General features: G+C 44.7%; 1 protein-coding gene across 5 annotated transcripts in view; it reads left to right on the plus strand.

Annotated features, from left to right (window-relative positions):
• The window catches only part of DOK2 (docking protein 2), an 83,333-nt gene that overhangs the window by 10,925 nt on the left and 47,655 nt on the right, over positions 1–24,753 (plus strand). Inside the window, exon 1 of one of the 5 annotated variants that reach the window (XM_056571098.1) lies at positions 22,022–22,079. The exons of 3 other annotated variants lie outside the window; for them this stretch is intronic. In XM_056571098.1, coding sequence (XP_056427073.1) covers positions 22,057–22,079 — 23 coding nt within the window. In that variant the 5' untranslated portion in view covers positions 22,022–22,056. Of the gene's footprint in view, positions 1–22,021; positions 22,080–22,786; positions 22,923–24,753 lie in introns of those variants that run through there. One more of the 5 variants, XM_056571099.1, reaches the window with a different exon arrangement.

Raw genomic sequence — 24,753 nt, forward strand, 5'->3', positions numbered from 1 at the left:
TTTACAAAGCGTTAAAGCAGAAAATACCCCCCAAAATTTGAAGCCCAATTCCTCCCGATTCAGAAAACACCCCATATGGGGGTGAAAAGTGCTCTGCTGGCGCACTACAGGTTTCAAAAAAGGAGTAGTCACATTTGGCTTTTTGGAAGCAAATTTTGCTCTGGGGGCATGCCGCATTTAGGAAGCCCCTATGGTGCTAGCACAGCAAAAAAAAACACATGGCATCACATTTTGGAAACTAGACCCCTTGGGGAATGTAACAAGGGGTAAAGTGAACCTTAATACCCCACAGGGGTTTCACGACTTTTGCATATGTAAAAAAAAAATAATTTACCAAAAATGCTTGGTTTCCCAAAAATTTTACATTTTTACGAAGGGTTAAAGCAGAAAATACCCCCCAAAATTTGAAGCCCAATTTCTCCCGATTCAGAAAACACCCCATATGGGGGTGAAAAGTGCTCTGCTGGCGCACTACAGGTCTCAAAAAAGGAGTAGTCACATTTGGCTTTTTGGAAGCAAATTTTGCTCTGGGGGCATGCCGCATTTAGGAAGCCCCTATGGTGCTTGCACAGCATAAAAAACACATGGCATCACATTTTGGAAACTAGACCCCTTGGGGAATGTAACAAGGGGTAAAGTGAACCTTAATACCCCACAGGGGTTTCACGACTTTTGCATATGTAAAAAAAAAAATAATTTACCAAAAATGCTTGGTTTCCCAAAAATTTCACATTTTTGCAAGGGTTAATAGTAGAAAAGACCCCCCAAAATGTGTAACCCCATCTCTTCTGAGTATGGAGGTACCCCATAAGTGGACGTCAAGTGCACTGCAGGAGCGACACAATGCTCAGAAGAGGAGTCACATTTGCAAACTTTGCTGAAATGGGGGGGACATGTTGCATTTAGGAAGCCCCTATGGTGCCAGGACAGCAAAATACCCCCCACATGGCATACCATTTTGGAAACTAGACCCCTTGAGGAATGTAACAAGGGGTAAAGTAAGCCTTAATACCCCACAGGGGTTTCACAACTTTTGCATATGTAAAAAAAAAAATTTTTTTCACTAAAATGTGTGTTTCCCCCCAAATTTTACATTTTTACAAGGGTTAATGGCAGAAAAGACACCCCACAATTTGTAAATACATTTCTTTGGAGTAAGGACATACCTTATTTTTTGATGATTTAGGCTTGGCGGGTGCACAACAGGTCTTGTTTGAGTGGGAGCGCAGTCAGGGACCTTGAGCTTGACATGGAGCCAGAATATGGGACCCCTCCTCAAGGAGCGCTAATGGAGGGAGCACTGAGCCCTAAAATAGGGGAACACTATGGGGGACAACGGGCCGTAACTGGGGTAGACAGGTGGGGTACAGAGGCCCGTAATATGGGGTACAGTGGGCCAGAAAATTATAAAACATAATAAAACAGGATATGTTCCCAGAATGATGACCCAGAGCATAGCCAAAATTTAAAAAAATATGCCCGCCCCAAACCCTATGCTCTGAGTCATCATTCTGGGAATGTGATGTGTGTTGCCGTCCCTAACCTGTTGCCTCAAATGCGCACCCGCTCAGGTGGAGAGAGAGAGCTGCGCATTTGAGGCAACATAAAAAGTCCCCGATGATAGTGACTCAGTGACCTGACCCATTTTTGAAAAAAACACCCCCAGAGGTCTTATCAGGTTTTGGTTTTTTTTAGGCAATTTAGTGATTTTATGGGGGTTAAATTTTGGAATGTACTCTGGACTTGGTACATTGGTCAAATTATGGAAAATTAAAATGAAAAGGGAAAATTTAGTGCTCCATGGAAGTGTGATACTCCCTGAAGCAGCCTATGTAGAGGCCCGGATTATCTGGGCAAGTGTCACATTGATATGTGGTGTCCTTGCGCATCCCCTTCCTGAAACACACTCTGCATTTTTTCTGGGTTCGTCCCTTCTTTCCAGTGGGGGGGGGGGGGGGATCACACCTGGAAAGTGCTGGCCGGGGTCGATCCTGGCACCTATAACTCCAGACCCTTGGGAAGTCCGTCCTGATCTTTCCCAGTTGCCAAAGATCAGGAACCTTAGGACTTCTTCTTGGTACTGGAGGAATGTCCCTGTGTTGCCAGCGTACTGGGATAGTACAAAAGCGTTGTACATGGCAACCTGTACCAAGTAGACCGCAACTTTTTGTACCATGCCCGTGTTTTGCGCATGGCGTTGTATGGCTTGAGGGCTTGATCTGAGAGATCAACTCCCCCCATATACCGATTGTAGTCCAGAATAAAATCGGGTTTGAGGACCGGTCCCACAGTACCTCGCAGAGGGACAGGGGTGCTGCCATTCCCATGAATAGTGGTAAGTATAAGGACATCCCTCTTATCCTTATACTTCACCAACAACAGGTTATCATGGGTCAGGGCATGGGACTCACCCTTGAGAATAGGCGTCTTGACCAAATTTAGAGGGAGGCCTCTCTGGTTTTTCCGCACGGTCCCACAAGCGGACGTGGATCTGGCGGAAAGGGATTTGAACAGAGGGATGCTGGTATAAAAGTTATCCACGTACATGTGGAAACCCTTATCCAGCAATGGGCGCATAAGGTCCCAAACAATTTTCCCGCTAACACCCAGAGTGGGGGAACAATCTGGGGGTTCAATACGGGAATCTCGTCTCTCATATACTCTAAACCTGCAAGTGTACCCGAAGGTACTCTCGCAGAGTTTATAGAGCTTCATGCCATACCGCGCCCGCTTCGAGGGAATATTCTGGCGGAAGATGAGTCTCCCCTTAAAACTGATGAGAGACTGATGAGAGGTCCCTGAGCGATACGTAGGCCTCCAAAAATTTGGCCCCAAAGTGATCGATGACCGGCCTCACTTTGTAAAGCCGGTCATGGGCGGGATCACCTCGGGGCGGACATGCCGCATTATCTGCATAATGCAGGCATTTCCGAATAGCCTCGAACCGCCTCCGTGTCATCGCCATACTGTAAAGCGGGGTCTGGTAGAGGATGTCCCTGCTCCAGTAATGATGAGCACTTGAAGAAGTGTATATGTGGTGCTTGGTGTACTACTTTATATAACGGTGTGTTATAATTGGGGGGGGGGGGGGGGTAACGCTGCGGCCAAAAAAAAAAAAGGGTGGCGCACGCAGCTCCCTGAACCCCTTGGCGTTTGCCTGGGACACCTGCTGAATGATTTCAGCAGGCATCCGGTTTTGCAACCCGCCCGGCGCGCAGCGGGATGCGAAATTCGCTGGGACGTATGAGTACGTCCCTGGTCCTTAAGACCCAGGGCGCAGGGACGTACGTCCGTGGTCCTTAAGGGGTTAAAAAACAGATGCAACCGGACATCATTTTTCAAACAGTATACGGGTTAAAATTTGTACACATGTTTTCATACAGTGGGAGTGAAAAGTGTTGTGATACAGTTTAGTCCAGTTTTGAGGAATCAGTTTTTCATCAAAAACCTGATACGGGAACTGAATTGCAAAAACGTGGTGTGAATGAATACTTATGAGAGGGACTTCTCACCTGGATGCACCAAGTCCGATGCTTCACAGCTGGGCCAGGTGAGTGGTGCGGGGACACCCCAGAGACGTGGCGACAGCGATGGAGGGCGACATCCAGGGCAGCGATGATGGTCCAGAGCGGCGGGGACAGGTGAGTATAACTTCCTTTACTTAACCTTGCACGGATCCCTCAACATACGATGGTTTCAACTAACGATGGTTCATTTGGAACGAAATTCCATCGTATGTTGAGGGACGACTGTACTTTGTTATATACCCTTTGTTGGCAATGACAGATGTCAAACGTTTTCTGTAAGTCTTCACAAGGTTTTCACACACTGTTGCTGCTATTTTGGCCTATTCCTCCATGCAGATCTCCTCTAGAGCAGTGATGTTTTGGGGCTGTCGCTGGGAAACATAGACTTTCAACTCCCTCCAAATCTTTTCTATGGGGTTGAGATCTGGAGACTGGCTAGGCCTCTCCAGGACCTTGAAATGCTTCTTACAAAGCCACTCCTTCATTGCCCGGGGGTGGTGTGTTTGGGATCATTGTCATGCTGAAAGTCTCAGCCACATTTCATCTTCAATGCCCTTGCTCATGGAAGGAGGTTTTCACTCAAAGTCTCACGATACATGGCCCAATTAATTATTTCCTTTACACGGATCAATCGTCCTGGTCCCTTTGCTGAAAAACAACCCAAAGCATGATGTTTCCACCCCCATGCTTAACAGTAGGTATGGTGTTATTTGGATGCAACTCAGCATTCTTTCTCCAAACATGACAAGTTGAGTTTTTACCAGAAAGTTCTACTTTGGTTTCATCTGACCATATGACATTCTCCCAATCCTCTTCTGGATCATCCAAATGCTCTCTAGCAAACTTCAGATGGGCCCTGACATGTACTGGCTTAGGCAGGGGGACATGTCTGGCACTGCATGATTTGAGTCCCTGACGGCGTAGCGTGTTACTGATGGTAGCCTTTGTTACTTTGGTCCCAGATCTCAGCAGCTCATTCACTAGGTCCCCTCCTGTGGTTCTGGGATTTTTGGTCATCATTCTTGTGATCATTTTGACACCATGGGGTTAGATCTTGTGTGAAGCCTCAGATTGAGGGAGATTATCAGTGGTCTTGTATGTCTTCCATTTTCTAATTATTGCTCCCACAGTTGATTTCTTCACACCAAGCTGCCTGCCTATTGCAGATTCAGTCTTCCCAGCCTGGTGCAGGTCTATAATTATGTTTCTGGTGTCCTTCGACAGCTCTTTGGTCTTGGCCATAGTGGAGTTTGGAGTGTGACTGTTTGAGGTTGTGGACAGGTGTCTTTTATACTGATAACAAGTTCAAACAGGAGCCATTAATACAGGTAAAGAGTGGAGGACATAGGAAACTCTTAAAGAAGAAGTTACAGGTCTGTGAGAGCCTGAAAACTTGCTTTTTTGTTGGTGACCAAATGCTTATTTTCCACCATAATTTGCACATAAATTCTTTAAAAATCAGACAGCGTTATTTTATGGATTTTTTTTTCTCATTATGTCTCTCATAGTTGAGGTATACTATGATGAAAATTAAAGGCCTCTCATCTTTTTAAGGGGGAGAACTTGCACAATTGGTGGCTGACTAAATACTTTTTGCCCCACTGTAATTGGTCTTGAGCTAGAGAAAAAATGCAATTCTGACATGATTTTTTACTTTAAATTTTTACTGTGCAGGTTAAATGGCATGATAATGTTTTTTATTCAATTATTTTATATGTGGTGTCCCGTACAGGACCTTGTCTTGTCCCTGTCTAAAGTCCCATCAACTAGAGTCCCTCCCTTCCATAGGGCTCTCCTGCAGGGCTTCCCCCTTGGTCACCTCATATAAATATCTTTCTATAGTGTATAAATGTATAGGACCTGCCCAGGTCACGTGGTATATCATAATGGTTGTATAGATATTGAGGACCTTCCTGGGTCATGTGTTAATGTCATGTGATGTACCCAGAGTTCTCTGGGTTCAGGACTTACAGGCTTTGCAACCAATGGGATTATTCCAGCCCCCTTAACCTCTTAAGGACCCAGGACGTACGGGGACGTCCCCACACCCTGGGCTTTAAGGACCCAGGACGTCCCCGTACGTCCTGGCGTATTCCGGTCCCTGCCGCGCGCCGGGCAGAGATCGGAACCGGATGCCTGCTGAAATGCTTCAGCAGGCATCCAGGGCAAACGCCGAGGGGGGCCATGTAGGCCCCCCATGTCGGCGATCGCCGCAAATCGCAAGGGAAATCGCCCTTGCGATCTGCGGCGATAACGGGCTGATCGGGTCTCTGGGACCCGACCGCCCGGTAATTTTGCATGATCCCGGCTGTCACAGACAGCCAGGACCATGCTAAAGAATAGGAGCGAGGTGGCAAGCCTGCCACCTCCTCCCATACCCTGCGATTCTTCGGTTAACTAACCGACCAATCGCAGGGGGGGCGTTTACTTCCTCCCGCCCTGCCCGGCCCCTTAAAGTCCGGAGAGGACGGGAGGAAGACCGAAGGATGCGTCGGGGGACGGGGGAGTGCTGGGGACCGGCCCCGGTACTTACCTCGTCCCTGAAGACCCGGATCCCAGCGATGAAGACGGCGGCGGCGACAGGTGAGTAGATCTTCAGCCGCGGTCGGGCCCTTTACAGCAATGCACGTCGCCGTAAAGTGACATGCATTGCTGTATTGGGACCCTGTATACTACAACTCCCAGCATGCCCAGACAGCCCTTGGCGTCTGGGCATGCTGGGAGTTGCAGTTTTGCAACTTCTGGAGGTCCACAGTTTTGGGACCACTGTGCCCTTCCAGATGTTGCAAAACTACACATCCTCAGCATGCCCTTACTGTCCAGGCATGCTGGGAGTTGTAGTTCTGTAACATCTGGCACTTCAGATGTTGCAGAACTACAACTCCCAGCATGCCTGGACAGTTTTGGCATACTGGGAGTTGTAGTTTTGCAACATCTGGAAGGGCACAGATTGGGAACCACTGTATTAGTGGTCTGCAAACTGTAGTCCTCCAGATGTTGCAAAACTACAACTCCAAGCATGCTGGGAGTTGTAGTTCGGCAACATCTGGCTCTAAAGATGTTGCCGAACTACTACTCCCATCATGCCTGAGAATGTTTGGGAGTTGTGGTTTTGCAACAGCTGGAGGAACACTGGTTGGGAAACATTGTCTGTTTCCTAACTCAGTGTTTCCCAACCCGTGTGCCTCCAGCTGTTGCAAAACTATAACTACCAGCATGCACTGATAGACTGTGCATGCTGGGAGTTGTAGTTGGAGGTCCCCCCCTGTGAATGTACAGGGTACATTCACATGGGCAGGGGGCTTACAGTGAGTTGCAGTGAGTTATCAGGCTGCAAGTTTGCGATTCAGCAAATTTTGCGCGGCAGCTCAAACTCGCAGCAGGAAACTCGCTGTAATCCCCGCCCGTGTGACTGTACCCTAAAAACACTACACTACACTAACACAAAATAAAATAAAAAGTAAAAAACACTACATATACACATACCCCTATACAGCCCCCCTCCCCTCCCCAATAAAAATGAAAAACGTCTGGTACGCCACTGTTTCCAAAATGGAGCCTCCAGCTGTTGCAAAACAACAACTCCCAGTATTGCCGGACAGCCGTTGACTGTCCAAGCATGCTGGGAGTTTTGCAACAGCTGGAGGCACCCTGTTTGGGAATCACTAGCGTAGAATACCCCTATGTCCACCCCTATGCAAATCCCTAATTCAGGCCTCAAATGCGCATGGCGCTCTCACTTCGGAACCTTGTCGTATTTCAAGGCAACAGTATAGGGTCACATATGGGTTATCGCCGTACTTGGCAGAAATTGCCTAACAAATTTTGGGGGTCTTTTTCTCCTTTCACCCCTTATGAAAAGGTGAAGTTGGGGTCTACACCATCATGTTAGTGTAAAAAAATAAGTGTAGTGTAATAAAAAAAAGTGTAACATGCTGGTGTTGCCCTATACTTTTCATTTTGACAAGAGGTAAAGGGGAAAAAAGCCCCCCAAAATTTGTAATGCAATTTCTCCCGACTACGGAGATACCCCATATGTGGGCGCAAAGTGCTCTGGGGGCGCACAACAAGGCCCAGAAGGGAGAGTGCCCCATGTACATTTGAGGTGATTTGCACAGGGGTGGCTGATTGTTACAGCGGTTTTGACAAACGCAAAAAAAACAAAACCCCACATGTGACCCCATTTCGGAAACTACACCCCTCACGGAATGTAATGAGGGGTGCAGTGAGAATTTACACCCCACTGGTGTCTGACAGATCTTTGGAACAGTGGGCTGTGCAAATAAAAAATTTTGTACAGCCCACTGTTCCAAAGATCTAATAGACACCAATGGGGGGTAAATGCTCACTTTATGCCTTGTTACGTTCCTCAAGGGGTCTAGTTTCCAAAATGGTATGCCATGTTGGGGTTATTTTGCTGTCCTGGCACCATATGGGCTTCCTAAATGCGACATGCCCCCCCGAGCAAAATTTGCTCTCAAAAAGCCAAATATGACTCCTTCTCTTCTGAGCATTGTAGTTCGCCCGTAGTGCACTTCAGGTCAACTTATGGGGTACCTCCATACTCAGAAGAGATGGGGTTACAAATTTTGGGGGGTATTTTCTGCTATTAACCCTTGCAAAAATGTGAAATTTGGGGGGGAAACACACCTTTTAGTGATTTTTTTTTTTACGTATGCAAAAGTCGTGAAACCCCTGTGGGGTATTAAGGCTTACTTTATTTCTTGTTACGTTCCTCAAGGGGTCTAGTTTCCAAAATGGTATGCCATGTGTTTTTTTTTTGCTGTCCTGGCACCATAGGGGCTTCCTAAATGCGACATGCCCCCAAGCAAAATTTTCTCTCAAAAAGCCAAATATGACTCCTTCTCTTCTGAGCATTGTAGTTCACCCATAGTACACTTCAGGTCAACTTATGGGTTACCTCCATACTCAGAAGAGATGGGGTTACAATTTTTGAGGGGTATTTTCTGCTATTAACCCTTGCAAAAATGTGAAATTTGGGGGGAAACACACATTTTAGTGAAATTTTATTTTTATTTTTTTACATATGCAAAAGTCGTGAAACCCCTGTGGGATATTAAGGCTCACTTTATTCCTTGTTACGTACGTCAAGGGGTCTAGTTTCCAAAATGGTATGCCATGTGTTTTTTTTTTTTTGCTGTTCTGGCACCATAGGGGCTTCCTAAATGCAACATGCCCCCCAAAAACGATTTAAAAAAAACGTACTCTCCAAAATCCCCTTGTCGCTCCTTTGCTTCTGAGCCCTCTACTGCGCCCGCCGAACACTTTACATAGACATATGAGGTATGTGCTTACTCGAGAGAAATTGGCTACAAAAATAACAATACATTTTCTCCTTTTACCCCTTGTAAAAATAAAAAAATTGGGTCTACAAGAACATGCGAGTGTAAAAAATGGAGATTGTGAATTTTCTCCTTCACTTTGCTGCTATTCCTGTGAAACACCTAAAGGGTTAAAACACATACTGAATGTCATTTTGAATACTTTGGGGGGTGCAGTTTTTATAATAGGGTCATTTGTGGGGTATTTCTAATATGAAGACCCTTCAAATCCACTTCAAACCTGAACTGGTCCCTGAAAAATTGTGAGTTTGGAAATTTTGTGAAAAATTGGAAAATTGCTGCTGAACTTTGAAGCCCTCTGATGTCTTCCAAAAGTAAAAACACGTAAATTTTATAATGCAAACATAAAGTGGATATATTGTATATGTGAATAAAAAAAAATGTATTTGGAATATCCATTTTCCTTAAAAGCAGAAAGCTTCAAAGTTAGAAAAATGCAAAATTTTCACATTTTTCATCAAATTTGGGGATTTTTCACCAAGAAAGGATGCAAGATACCACAAAATTTTACCACTATGTTAAAGTAGAATATGTCACGAAAAACAATCTCGGAATCAGAATGATAACTAAAAGCATTCCAGAGTTATTAATGTTTAAAGTGACAGTGGTCAGATGTGCAAAAAATGGCCGGGTCCTAAGGTGTAAAATGGCTGGGTCCTTAAGGGGTTAATATATAAAGGGCTGTAGTCTTTAAACTCTCTCTCTTAGTTCCGGACTATCAAGCAAGCACAATCAGCACATCTTCATCCTTCTCAACAAGGCCAAAGCCTAAAGAACCCAGCAGCCACTAAAACAGTGAGTTATAAAGCTCAACCTACAAATCCTGTGTGACTACTATTTCACTCAAATCTTATAATTAGTAGTGGCCTGCTTAAAGCTAAAGACTATCCGTCCCAGCATAGCCTGTGAGGAACCTCCATCCCGGTTACCTCGAGAGACACTGTATACTTGTAATGACTGTTGCATAAAAGTTCAAGTAAAAGTTCCCAGTTATCTCGTAAAATCTGCTGTGGACATTCAGTTTACTCCAATACTAAGCAAACCACACCCTGGCGTCACGACAAGTAAGGGTTAATACCACCAGACCCTGTAATATCATTACAATACCCCAGACCCCACAACTCTTTTGGCGTTCTACGAACAGGATATGGGTGTGTGCCTTTAATAACTTTGCTACCCTGACCACCCGCAAAGAAAAATGGGTGTATACCATTATTGCAAGAGCCATAGCTCTTGCAGGAATGTGTTTTATGAACTGTCCGGGATTATCGCAAGTTGCGATTGAAATTGCGCCCAAAAGTGTACGAGACTTTAATGCTGAAATTGTGCTTAGCTGGGGCGCAAGAAAAAGTAAGGGGGAGGTGAAGAAAACTGTATTTTGGCCATGTGTAAGATTATGAACAAAGCCATGCTACATGCTCCACTGGAGACTGTACCTGAAAGGGTTAAGGCAGAACCCGAATAACGCGCCAAAATGTACCGCGCTGGTCTGTGTCCCACCCCTGGGCGTGGACATTGTGTAGCTGTTCCTATGCCAAAGTGGAACTGTTATCTTTTGCTTGTGTTTGCCGGGGGACAGGGAGTCAGAGCTGCACCGATGACGTCCTTCCTGCTGACGGCCATCTTGTGGGAGCCTCATATAAAAGAAGCCACGCAGCCAGACCTCTACACTCTGGAGATGGCAGCAAGGTGTACAGAGATGGCGGAGCCCACCGCAACACGTGAGGAGAGCAGCAAGATGGCGCCGGAGCAGAGGAAAGTTGCCGCGGCCACAGCGCAACCTTTCCAAGACCTCGCCGACCGCTTGCAGCAGTTGTCCCTTGGGGCCGAGGAGGCCTGCAACCTACCCCCACTACCAGAGGAGGACGAGTGGTCAGTTACCCCAAAAGGGGCATCACTCAGGACATCAGGAACGGCATCACCGGTAAGACTGTCCCCTCACCACCGGACATGGGGATCCTGGGCCGAGATTCCTACTGAAGAATCAGATGTGAGTACCTTTTCTTCTTCATCAAGCCCAGAGAGAGAGGTCCCTTTGTCCCAAGTAACTCCAGCCAGCGCACGCCCGTGGTCACCCTCTCTTCCGAAATGTTTGTTCGGCAATGAGCCTGCGTTGATACAGTATATGTGGGACCACGTCCTTCCCCTGTCGGGAAAGTCCCATCCACCGGTCCCCACAGCTGAGGCAGAAAAGGCCCGCAGGGAGGCTGAAATCAACAGCCTCATTGAAAAGCTAAAGGCCCAGCATAGGGAGAGATACGGGCCGAAATGCCTCCCTTATGAAGTCCAGGCAGAGCAGCAGAGGGACACTAAAAAGTTAGAAGCTCTTTATATCCGCATGCTGGACTACCCACGGGAGGGTGAGCCACCCTTGGAGTGCCGACGCGCCACAGTGGTCAAGTTCGACAAGGCTTGAGGTTTTGGTAGCCTCCTGGACTGCCGACACGGAGTGTCCATATTGGTCAATAGAAGGGCCGTTCAGCGGGACTACCTGCCCAAAAGTTACCACTCCCTGGAGCGAGGGGAGATTGTAGAGTACACCCCAGTCAAGAGTCTGCAGGGTGAATGGGCTGCAGCAGTAACAAGACCCAAAGACCCAACACAAATACCCTTCACATACTTCCCTTCGGACGACTGGGACACAGATCCCCACGGAATCTGGCCGATGAGGCTGCCTAACATATCCTGTGAAGAGGAAATGTACCGAGTGCCCATCATGGATCCTAAGTATATGCCAAGGTCCCATTCTACAGCATCTCTAACAGAAGATGTGCCCAGGCCTACTCCCTCTGAGGAGGTGAGGCCTAAGCAACGGGCACCAACGTATTTGCCCAGGCCTACTCCCCCTGAGGAGGTGAAGCCTAAGCAATGGGCACCAACATATGTGCCTAGGCCTACTCCCCCTGAGGAGGTGTGGCCTAACCAACAGGCACCGACGGAAGTGCCTTGGCCTACTCCACCCAAGGAGGTGAGGCCGGACCAACCAGCACCAACTGTACTACCAGTGGCCTCAGCCACTGCTATGAATATTGTGGTGAGCGTGAACCCATCTGTGGCACAATCCCGACTCACAAATGTCTCTTTGGACACTGCCATAAATCCCATGAGGGAATCCCAACCTCCTGCTCCTCGCTACATGTCGCAGAGTAGGAAGCACGCTGATAGGCGAGGTTGGAAGTCAAGCAAATTCTCGTTGTAAAGTATTTTTTTTGCCATTAATTGTGTGGTACACCAGTACCCTCTTGCGTTGCAGATTTCTTCAGTTTGGTAACCAGTTCAAGATGAAGTGCCTGGCAGGACTATGCCAAGAAGTTCACTTGTTCAGCAATGTAACCATCTTCCTAAGCTTGTGCCCGGCCCCGGGCCGATAGACTCCTTGCCTGAGGAGATCCTAGTAAGTCTGTACCCGGCATTCAGCAACAGCCGTGTTTTATTTAAGACTGTATAATACAGGTGGACTGTTAAGCCTTGCATGATCATTTGTGTAAATTTCCTCATAGTCATTTATTTTTGTGCACAAAATGTTGCACCCAAACAGCAGGTGAATGTTGCCTGAATGTTTACGTGTGGTGCGGCTGTCATGTAACCCTTATGTTCTGATAAATAAAATGTCTGGTTACATAAAATGTCTACCATGTAAATGGTATTATTGTACAGAAGTATAAAATTCCTGTACTCGGCGTGGCCCCCCGTCATAGCGGGTCGGAACCTTGGCTAATAGTGCACAGCACTGATCACAGTGCCTCGCGCTATTAACCCTTTAGACGCAGGGTTCAAAGTTGAACGCCACATCTAAAGTTAAAGTAAATCATTACGCATGCGCAAATGCCAGCCGGCTCCGGGTTGCTGCTGGGACAGAGAGGGGCCTGCTGCTGGGGCCGGGGGCAGACACATCAGCGCCTGGTGGCTGTTGAAGAATGATCCTTTTATGTGAGTTGGAGGTCTCCTAGACAACACATGAAGCATTGTCACGTGACGGCATGACGTAACGCCGTCAGCTCCGGGCCTCCGGACCAGCCCCTCACTTACGAAAAACTCCTGCTACCCTGCCCTGGCTTCCCCCCTCCTCCCCCCTCCTCTCAATGAAGATGTGCTGCTGATCGAGCTCCCTCATCGGAGGACAGGATCCGGACACGATAGGGCGATGTTACGCTCAGGCACAGCTGAGCCAGCTCAGGCTCCTGGAGAGGGGCCTGACAGCTTCATGATCAGTGGCTGGATGGGGCCATGTGATCCAGCATACATGTGACTCAGTGTTCCAGGAAGACGCCGAGGCAGGACGAGAGGCACAGGAGCCTGCACCAAGGGCTGGAGGAGTGTGTGGAGACAGATTGAGCCAGTGAAAGACTCAAGTGAGAGGTGGTGGATTGTACGCATTTTTGGTCTGGGAACTGAATATACTGCAGAACTACTTTCGGCTCCAGGTGTTGCCATGCCTCCCAAAGTCAATGCCAGAAAATCTAACGGGGGGAGCGATGCCCCACATAATACAAGAATGGATAAATTCCTGAAGTCCCCACTCGATAATATCAAAACTAGGAACCAAAAACAAGTGGGAAAAGAACAAGAACATCATAATACTATGAGTGGATGAGATTTACTATATTACAGTCAGGAGATGACTTGCCAGAGGTGGAAGGGGGGAATCTAGACTCACAGGTTCTGAAATCCATTATGAACGGGGTTGAAAAATGTAATAAGTCACTGGAGGACCTAACATCACAAATGGGCGCTTTAAGTGCGGAGGTCTCCTTTATAAGAGAAGACACCAACAAGATTAAAGATAGAGTTAAGCAGATAGAAAAAGCAGTTCCACGTATGGAAAAAGAGCTGGGCGAAATGCGAAAGGAGCGAGAAGTTCTGAAAGAGGATAACAAATATTTTAGAGAAAAGCTGGCAGACTTAGAGGACAGATCAAGACGTAATAATGTACGAATTGTGGGGATCCCGGAGGGTGAAGAAGGGGAAAACCCAACATCCTACATTGAAAAATGGTTGAAGGAGGTTGCTGGGGAATCCCTACTCACAAATTTATTTCATGTCGAGAGGGCCCACAGGATCCCCATGAAAAAGCCTGCTCCGGGTCTCGCGCCAAGAACGCTCTTGGTTAAACTATTATGCTCTCAAGATAGAGACTGCCTTCTGAAATTGTCAAGAGAAAAGGGAGCAATCCCAGTCGGCAACTCTAGGGTGTTCATGTACCCGAACTTCTCAAGAGATACCCAGCATAGAAGAATGGCCTTTAACCCTGTTAAAAAGAGACTGCATGCGGCCGGCATTAAATTCTCTCTTTTGTTCCCCGCCAGACTGAGGATAACATTTGAGGAAAGGGTGTATTTCTTCACTAGTGACGATGAAACCAGTAAATGGCTGGAGGAGAGGGGATTGTAGGAGTGGTAGGGGAAGCAGAAATTATGTAGAAGGTGGTGGAGAGGGGGTCCAGAGGGATGGGGCATAGTGCAGTTTAGAGATTCGTGGGTATCACGAGTCAACAGAGGGGGGGGGGGGGTTGGGGGGAGGATGGGAGGTTGGGGGGAGGGTTGGGGAGGGTTGAGGCACTAACAGCTGGGATGCACCCCATAGCGAGAAGTGGAGCCTGTCGGTTCCGAAAAAAAGAACAGAAAAATGTTTATGTCTACGAATAACAGTAATAAAATATTAATGTGGAACGTGAGAGGGTTAAAAAACAGGAGTAAATGGGTAGCAATATTCGATAGAATAAACAAGCATCTCCCAGCAATTGTATGTCTCCTAGAGACCCATCTGACTAAGGATTCGCTGAATATCTTAAGTAAGGGTTGGGTAAAGGAAGCTTTCCATTCTACTTTTTCAGAATATTCCTCAGGGGTCTCAATCTTAATCCATAAGGCTGTAAACATGCAAGTGTTAAACTCTCTAATCGATCATAGAGGTAGATTTGTATTTCTCTATGTTAAATGGGAGGGTAGGTTATCTATCTTAGCGTTTACATATATCCCCCCTCCCTTTTCAACAGAAGTATTTCAAGTCTTAATGGATTTTCAAATGGATAAAGAGTTTACTGACCTTTGGGTAATGGGTGATATGAATGGCATCATGAATAAGGATCTTGACTGGCAGGGTAGAAATTTGGGAAATAATAATACTCTGCTTTATAGCTGGTGTCAGGAGGTGGGATGGGAGGATGCTTGGCGAAAGTTATACCCGTATAAGAAGAAATTCTCTTGTTATAATGCCACTCACAAAACAGCCTCCAGAATTGATCATGTCCTTGTTAATAATGCAGGTCTAATTTTTACTCATAAAATAGTGTATGAGCCCGGGTGTGTGTCAGATCACGCAATGTTAGTCTGTTATATTAAAAAGGAGAGGAAGACACAAGAAGCCTCTAGGAGTATGTATATAAATCCCCATTGGTTAAAAATTGAGGATGTCACAAAGGGGGTAAGCTACGAAATTAGAGAATTTTGGGAAATAAACAAAAGCACAGCTGATACTCTGATAGTATGGGATACATTAAAAGCTTTCTTGAGGGGGCTTCTCATTAGGAATATCGCCAGGTTTAAAAGGAAATGTAAGGAGAAGGAAAACGCGATAATTGGGAAAATAGTGGCAGCCGAAAATACATATGGTATTAATCCTAACTCGGAGAACTGGGATCATCTTAAAAAGCTGCAAGACCTGTACAGTAAAATTGCCCTAGAGAAGGCTCAACACGCTATTTTTTTCAGGAAACAGAGACAATTATGGACATTTATCAACGGGTTTAGTCAGGTTTTCTTTACTATAATTGTCGCAAAATTGTCGCAACTGCGACTACACGATTTTTCGTGCGACATTTTGACTGGAAAGCGAGAAAAGCAAGTTTTCCTAAAATTTACTATGTAGTAATAATTTTAAAATGGACTACGGGTAGTCAGGTATTTATTAACTGCGACAGTCGCAACTGCGCAAAAAAAAGTCGCAACAGCGTTAAAAATTGACTAAATTTACTCCAGCTCAAACATGGAGCAGAAAAAGCTACTACCAAAGTAAAAAAGGAAAAATTGCTTACGTGAAAGAAAATTATCAACAGGCTGAAACCAGTTGATAAATACGTCGCACATAAGCAAAAAAAAAGTAAGGAAAAAATTACTAAAAAAAAGAATACATAAGCAAACATTGATAAATATCCCTCATTATGTTGAAACAGGTAAACCAAACAAAACACTTATGGGAATTATTAATCAGAAAGGGAAAAAAACAATTATTGGGATAAAAAATAAAGAGGGTAGGGAATGTACTAAACAGGAGGAAATAACAAGTGTGGCAACCCAATTTTACCAGGATTTATACTCGAGGGAAAGCTCTGTGTCAGATGATGAAATTGACATTTTTTTGAAGAAAATAGGGCTTCCTAGTATCAGCGAGGAAGAAAAGGTGAAAATGGGGGAAGAGATTAGTATAGGAGAAATGGAATCTGCCCTAAAGTCCTTTGTACATAACTCTGCCCCGAGCTATGATGGTCTGGTCTTTGAAGTTTATAAATGTTTTGGGGGTGTGCTACTGCCATACCTTTTAGAGGTTTATAATGAATCCTTGAGTAGGGGGGAGTTATCCCCAACTATGGCTGAAGCCATCATTGTACTGATTCCTAAGAAAGGTAGGGAAAGTGGCGTAATGGATGATTTTAGGCCAATTTCCCTCCTAAACACAGACCAGAAAATACTAGCTAAAATTTGGGCCAGGTGCTTGCAACGAGTGATGGATAAGCTAATAGGGAAGGAACAGAAAGGATTTATGCAGGGAAGAAATATCTACAATAATATTAGAAGAGTTTTTCTTAATATGCAGGCAAGGGGTGAGGGGGGGTTCCCACTCCATCCTGTCTCTTGACGCTCAAAAAGCATTTGACAGGGTGGAGTGGGGCTTCCTCTTTAAAATAATAGAACATATGAATCTTGGAGAAGGCTTCTTACAGGGGCTTAGGGCCCTATATAGATCCCCCAAAGCCAAAGTTAATATTAATAATTTTATTTCCCGGGAAGTAGTGAAGCTGCAGAGAGGAACTAGGCAGGGATGCACCCTATCACCGCTCCTCTTCTCCCTCTTCATTGAACCACTCGCGCAGTTGATTAGATCTTCCAGCTTGTTTGATGGGTTTGGTGTCGAGGGAGAGGAGGAGAAAATACTGCTTTATGCAGATGATGTTGTATTGTTTGTCACAGATCCTGGAAGAAAGCTTGTTAGTATTATCGATTTGATAAAGGATTTTGGTAAATATTCTGGCTTTCAGATAAACTGGAATAAATCAGGATTATTAATGTTGTCAGGTGATAGCCAGGGCTGCCAGAGAGTGATACATGTTTTGCAGGAAAACGAGGCCCTGGAATACCTAGGAATTAAGATTTCGAGAAATATAGAAGAGTTTGCCCAGTTGAATATTACTCCATTGAGACAGAAAGTAAGAAATAAAATTCAAATATGGAAAAAGTTGCGTATGAATATGGCTGAAAGAATTACTCTGATAAAGACAATCATTTTCCCTATGGTTTTGCATGTGATTAGAGCAGCACCGGTTTGGTTGGGGGAACACCATTTTAATAAAATACAGAGTGAGATTAATGATTTTTTATGGGATTGGGAAACAAACACGGATGAAACACACATTTCTGAGTCCTCCTATGAGTAGTGGTGGTTTGGGTATACCAAATATGCAACTGTATTATATAGCGGCACAAATTGAATACATGATAAAGGAAGATGATGTTTTAAAAGTTTTTTTTTCTAAATTAGGTATTAGGGGGGATAGCACTTTGGAGTTAATTGAAGGGGGAAGATGGATGCACAGGGGAAAAATCCCCACTTGTAATATGTTTAATAAAGTATGGAGATTCACGAGACGTTTATTAGGGACTAAGGGTAGTATGCACTACACACTAATGTGGGGTAATGGAAATTCTCCAAAAATGTTGAAACTAAAGGAATATGTTAACTGGGAAAGAAATGGGGTTATTAGAGTTAAAGATTTTGTGATAGAAAGCACGTTAAAAGAGTGGAAAACATTCAATAGGGAATTTAGTATTAGTCAGAGCGATTACTTTTCATACTTACAAATCAAAAGCGCTTTTGAGAAGGAGAGGAAAAACCCTAGATGGGCAATAAATAGACATGAGTTAATTGACTATATGTTTGGGCTTCGGTCCTCCTCGACAAAGGTATTAGGTAACTTATATAAGGGCCTAGTTAGATTTTCCGTTGAAAAATTTCCTCCAAAGAGTAGGGATAAATGGAAGCAAGTAGTAGGTCAGATTGATGGGGAAGAATGGAGGGAAGTGTTTATAAATATTTCCCAATCATCTCTCAACATGAACCATAAAACTTCTATGATAAAGCTGATACCTAGGATCCCATATACGCCGGGGTTTTTGTATAAGATAGGAAAAAGACTTGACTCTAAATGTCCGAAATGTAATATGGAAGGTGCGGATTTGTCACACATGGTGTGGAGCTGCCCAAAACTGCTTTGATATTAAAACTGCCATTCTAGGGATAGGATTTAGGGTACAGTGTAAGAACAGTGTTCTGATAAAGGCTTTCGGATTAGCTAGAATAATTATTCTTAGGAGATGGTTTGCTCCCCAGGGCCCACGTTGGGTTGAGTGGCAGAGGGAAGTTCAACAAATGAGAAGATTTGAAGTTATTTACTATCAGGGAAAAAATATAGGCCAAAAAGTTGAAAACGAGTGGAAGAAATGGGATGAGGCATCCTAGCTGGTAGTGGGTGGGGGGATAGGGGTGTGGGTGGGATTATTTATATTGTGTAAAGCGAATTTTGAAATGCATTATTGTAATTTGAAATAAAAAATAAAAAAAAATAAGTAAATCATTGGCCATTAGCTCAAGGAGCTGTTCAGGATCGCCGCGGCAAAATCGAGGCATCCCAAACATCTGAGACAGAGCAGAAGGGTCCCTTACATTGCCTACTGGTGTCCGATCGCGGAATGACTGCTCAGTGCCTGAGATCCAGGCATGAGCAGTCAAGCGGCAGAATCATCGATCAATGGTTTCCTATGAGAAACCGATGATCAATGTAAAAGATCAGTGTGTGCAGTGTTATAGGTCCCTATGGGAGCTATAACATTGCAAAAAAAAAAAAAAGTGAAAAAAAAAATGAATAAAGATCATTTAACCCCTTCCCTAATAAAAGTTTGAATCACCCCCCCCTTTCCCATTTAAAAAATAAACCAGTGTAAATAAATATAAACATATGTGGTATCGCCGCGGGCAGAAATGTCCGAATTATAAAAAGATATTGTTAATTAAACCGCACGGTCAATGGCGTATGCGCAAAAAAATTCCAAAGTCCAAAATAGTGTTTTTTTGGTCAATAAGTCCTATCAATGCAAAAATAACGCTAAAAACTTCAGATCACGGCGCAAAAAATGAGCCCTCATACCACCCAATACGTGGAAAAATTAAAAAGTTATAGGGGTCAGAAATTTTCCTGCATGTAGTTATGATTTTTTCCAGAAGTACGATGAAATCAAACCTGCATAAGTAGGGTATCATTTTAATCTTATGGATCTACAGAATAAAGAGAAGGTGTAATTTTTACCGGAAAATGTACTGTGTAGAAACAGAAGCCCCCAAAATTTACAAAATGGCATTTTTTTTTTCAATTTTGTCTCACAATGATTTTTTTTTTCCGTTTCACCGTAGACTTTTGGATAAATGACTGACATCATTACAAAGTAGAATTGGTGGTGCAAAAAATAAGCCATTATATGGATTTTTAGGTGCAAGATTGAAAGAGTTATGATTTTTTAAAAGTAAGGAGGAAAAAATGAAAATGCAAAACCAGAAAACCCCCGGGTCCTTAAGGGGTTAAAAGTGCCCTCCCAGCTCCTCTGGGAGTAACCATAAATGCCACCCTTCACTAGCACCTAACAAGGGAAACATACCAATAAGATATCAAGACTGACTTCACTTTAATAAAATTCATTAGTGTACATTCAGAATTTAGTACACATAACTCATAACCTATACTCACAAGAAAAATAGGTACATGGATATATCTCACCAACAAATAAAAAATAATAATTTTGAGTCTTAGAGACTGTAACAATGTTCTATCTCAGTCCATACCTCTGTTATGCACAAATGTCTTGCACTAATATGTTCTTTTGTCTTCGCGTGTTCAGGATGCTCTTCCTGGCCAGAAGGTATACCTGTATCTAACTAAAAATATACGTATCCAGTAAGGTAACAGTATGCTTAATTGTTATCTAGGTCTAAAGAGTTCTAGGGGTGTAGTGTGTAGTACCGATAGACCCTAGTAGCTAAGGCATTGGGCAGAAAGCCTCAGGCAACCCAGTCCGCAACCAGTGTATAACAAATGGAAATAATATGCGGTATTGTATGAAATGTATGAAATAAAATAACAGTGATATTAATTGTAGTATGTAGAAGCATTACAATAACTATACATACTTCACAGTCAGAGATTGTAAAGTCAAAAATCTGTCAGTCAAATGTCAAAAGTCGGATAGAAATCAAATGTCAGATGTCAATCAAATTTACAGATATAGTTGAGGATGTTATAGCTAGTCCATAATGAAATGTAATGCATAGTCAGTAAATGCATAATGTCCTACGATAAAATAAAATGTAGAAACTCAAAGGTATAAAATATATGCTCCTCCTATCTAGTTCATCCTGTTCATAAATAGGGACTTATACTATCCTGTTCGCGAATTAATTCCCAACAATCCTGTTTGCGTATCATTTTTGAAAGCATGTATGGACATTACCTCAATGCACAGAGACTCTATATATTTTTTTCTTCATTTCTATTATTACCAGCCTGGACTTGGACATTTGTATGAATGCTTCAGGACTGCATCCGGCCCTATGGCCATTCCGTCCCTCTACCTTAGGGGACCTACATTGAGGACGACTTATCTTAAATAAGGGGGTTTGTGGTGTCCCGGTATAGGACCTTGTTCTGTCCCTGTATAAAGTCCCCTCAGCTAGAGCCCCTCCATTCCACAGGGCTCTCCTGCAGGGCTTCCCCCTTGGTCGTCTCATATAAATATCTTTCTATAGTATGTAAATGTATAGGACCTGCCCAGGTCACATGGTATATCATAATGGTTGTATAGATATTTAGGACCTTCCTGGGTCATGTGTTAATGTCACATGATGTACCCAGAGTTCTCTGGGTTCAGGACTTACAGGCTTTGCAACCAATGGGATTAGTCCAGCCCCCATAATATATAAAGAGCTGTAGTCTGTAAACTCTCTCTCTCTTAGTTCCGGACTATCAAGCAAGCACAATCAGCACATCTTCATCCTTCTCAACTAGGCCAAAGCCTAAAGAACCAGCAGCCACTAAAACCGTGAGTTATAAAGCTCAACCTACAAATCCTGTGTGACTACTATTTCACTCAAATCTTATAATTAGTAGCACAGTGGCCTGCTTAAAGCTAAAGACTATCCGTCCCAGCAAAGCCTGTGAGGAATTTGCATCCCGATTACCTCGAGAGACACTGTATACTTGTAAAGACTGTTGCATAACAGTTCAAGTAAAAGTTTCATGTTATCTCGTAAAATCTCGGAACATCTCTGCTGCCCGGTATCCTCACACTCCGTCGCAGCCATGACGTTGCTACGCGCGCCGCTCCTATTGGATGACGGGATGGCGTGCACAACGACATGATGACGACGAAGGAGAGCGCCGGCCATGCAGGGGATCCCGACACGGAGCAGATATCGAGGAGGCAGGTAAGGTCCTTCCCGATGTCCTGTAAGCTGTTGGGATGCCGCGATTTCACCGTGGCGGTCCCGAACAGCCCGACTGAACAGGCGGGTTAGTGTTATTTTCGCTTCAGACGCGGCGGTCAGCTTTGATCGCCGCGTCTGATCGCCGCGTCTGAAGGGTTAATACAGGGCATCACCGCAATCGGTGATGTCCTGTATTAGCCGTGGGTCCCGGCCATTGATGGCCGCAGGGACCGCCACGATAGGTGTGTATTCGCCTTATAAGACGCACCAACGTTTCCCCCCCAGTTTTGGGGAAGAAAAAGTACATCTTATACGGCGAAAAATACGGTATCTTGCTATGTGTGAACATAGCATCACTTACCCCTCCATTCTGTCTCTAGTGACCAGGCTGTTTCTAAAGGTGGGGCTACATTAGAAAGAAGATGCTGCACAGGAACCCGGATGGGTAAGTGTACAGCTCCATACAGTATACAGCCATCTATATAAATGGAGTCATGTTAGCTGATCCAAAGCAACAGATCAGCTGTGAGACAGTTACATAACAACTAAAACAAACAATTAGTAAGGGAAATGTAGAATAACAAAGATGGCTCATGTCCACCAGGATGAGAGACCCTTGTACAGGGTACTCTGTGGTATTCATATGCCCAAACCAGTCATTTGGACTAGAGTTGTCTTCATAAGTCAAGTTAATGGGGTACTCTGCTGCTCAGCGTTTGGAACAAACTGACGTCACAAGCTCCCGGCGCCGGCTCCTGCGTTCGGAACAGTTTGTTCCAAACGCTGAGCAGCGGAGTACCCCTTTAACCATAGTTTAGGAACACCTTAACTGTCGTGTAACCAATACACCTGGAACTTTACAGCTGGCACCAAAAGTTTAACATTTTTTATCTCCTTTTTATAGAATCATAGCTTATAAAAAAAAAAAGACCACTAGGGGTCCCCATACCAACCAGAACATAATCCTTTCTAGCTGCAGCATCATCTTAGTCCCAGCTGAAGCACAGACTGGGACAAAATCCAGGAAGTGAGGGCGGGACTAGCACTCCTCTGTGCTCACTCCTGTCCTCTCTATAAGACTCCTGTCTGAACACAGAGAGGAGGGGATGATTGGATGAAGAGACCTAGCACAGCACAGCAGACTCAGGGAGGAAATGAATGCATGGTGAGTGATTGCGGGCTCAGTGAGCAATAGATGTCACAATGAGTGAGCAGCAGAACAGAGGGATTTGTAAGTCAAATACAGAAGCTAGACACAGAAAAAGACACAAAGTATCTGCATGACCTAGTAAGTAACATATACTGTATAAGCCTTATTTTTTCTGTGATATGACATGTACATATGAGCTGCATATCATCATTGTAAACAGTAGGAGCAACACTTATGTGGACAATACAAAGTCATTTATCTTTTACATCCAGCAGTTGTGTATATGTTCTGACAACCCCGTCATTGGGTGCAGTACTAGAGGTGGGTAGGTTGCAGACAGTGTGCAGATTGCAGCTTTCTACAGGAGCCATTCATCATGCTGCTGTCATGCGTCAGATGGGCCAAGTTTCTAGGGCATTGTAGACCATTTTTTGTCCTCTATTAATCATCTTTGTATTTAAGTGTAACTTTCTATCTTTGTGTCTATTTCTGAATGTTCTCTTTCTTTGTCTATTTATAGCCTATGTACATATCTATGTGTAACGGAAATAGGTTTTCTGGTAGATAATGGGGAAGTCACCCCTCCTCTCGCCCGGCCTGTTCTACATTTGATATACATAGTGTGAACATGGGAGCAGCGCGCAGAGAAGGTCCCTAGACTCTGACCTACAACGTATGTCTAAGACTCTACACGATACACTGTGGTCAACCACTTAAAAGGTCTAGGGTGGGAAATACATCATCCCCCCTGTCATCATCCAGACCTGTCATTAACACCCTCATCATCATCACCCTGTCATCATCCCCCCTTCATCATCACCGCCTGTCATCATCCCCTTGTCATCATCCCACACCCCCCCTTCATCATCCCCTGTCATCATCCCATCTTGCTGGGAGTTGTAGTTTTGAAACATCTGGAGGTCCGCAGGTTGAAGACCACTGCGGCCTTTGACATCATCCAGCCCCCCCACCCTCTCACCCTCTTTAGTTTTGTACTCACCTCTGCTCGGCGGGACGTTAGGGTGCGCTGGTCCGATGCTGCAGGTAGTCCGGTGGAATAGTGGTTCCGGGTTGTCCATATTCACCGCGCTTCGGGCCCGGAATAGAGGCGTTGCCTCGATGACGACGCAGAGGGACGTTGCTAATGAACGTCCCTGTGCGTCGTCGTCAAGGCAATGTGACTATTCCGGGGGCCGGGCCGAAGCGCGGAAAAGAGGCCCCCCGGTGAAGATGGACAGCCCGGAACGACTATCCCACGGGACGACCTCCCCACCGGACAGTCCTGCAGCACCGGACCAGCACACCCTAACGTCCCGCCGAGCGGAGGGGAGTACAAAACTAAAGGGGGTGGGGGTCTGGATGATGTCGAAGGCCGCAGTGGTCTTCAACCTGCGGACCTCCAGAGGTTTCAAAGTTTTGAAACCTCTGGAGGTCCGCAGGTTGAAGACCACTGAGGGCGGAAAGTTCACTCGAGTATAAGCCGAGGGGGATACTCGTGTATCTATGGTAAAGCAGGAAAAAAAATTAAATTTTTTTTTTTATTTTATCAATAGGCTCCAGAAAGTTAAACAGATTTGTAAATTACTTCTATTAAAAATGTTTTAATCCTTCCAATAATTACCAGCTGCTGAAGTTGAGTTGTTCTTTTCTATCTTGCAACAGTGCTCTCTGCTGACAGTAGAAGAGGTTTGCTATGGGGATTTTCTTCTACTCTGGACAGTTCCCGAGACAGGTGTCATCAGAGAGCACTTAGAAAAGAACAACTCAACTTCAGCAGATCATAAGTACTGAAAGGATTAAGATTTTTAATAGAAGTAATTTACAAATCTGTTTAACTTTCTGGAGCCAGTTGATATATAAAATTTTTTTTTTTCCTAGACTGTATGGCGTCTGTGCGTCTGTGCTTTAAAGGGGTACTCCACTGCTAGACATCTTATCCCCTATCCAAAGGATAGGGGATAAGATGTCT

The sequence above is a fragment of the Hyla sarda genome, chromosome 4, assembly GCF_029499605.1.
Source record: "Hyla sarda isolate aHylSar1 chromosome 4, aHylSar1.hap1, whole genome shotgun sequence".
Taxonomy (NCBI): Eukaryota; Metazoa; Chordata; class Amphibia; order Anura; family Hylidae; genus Hyla; species Hyla sarda.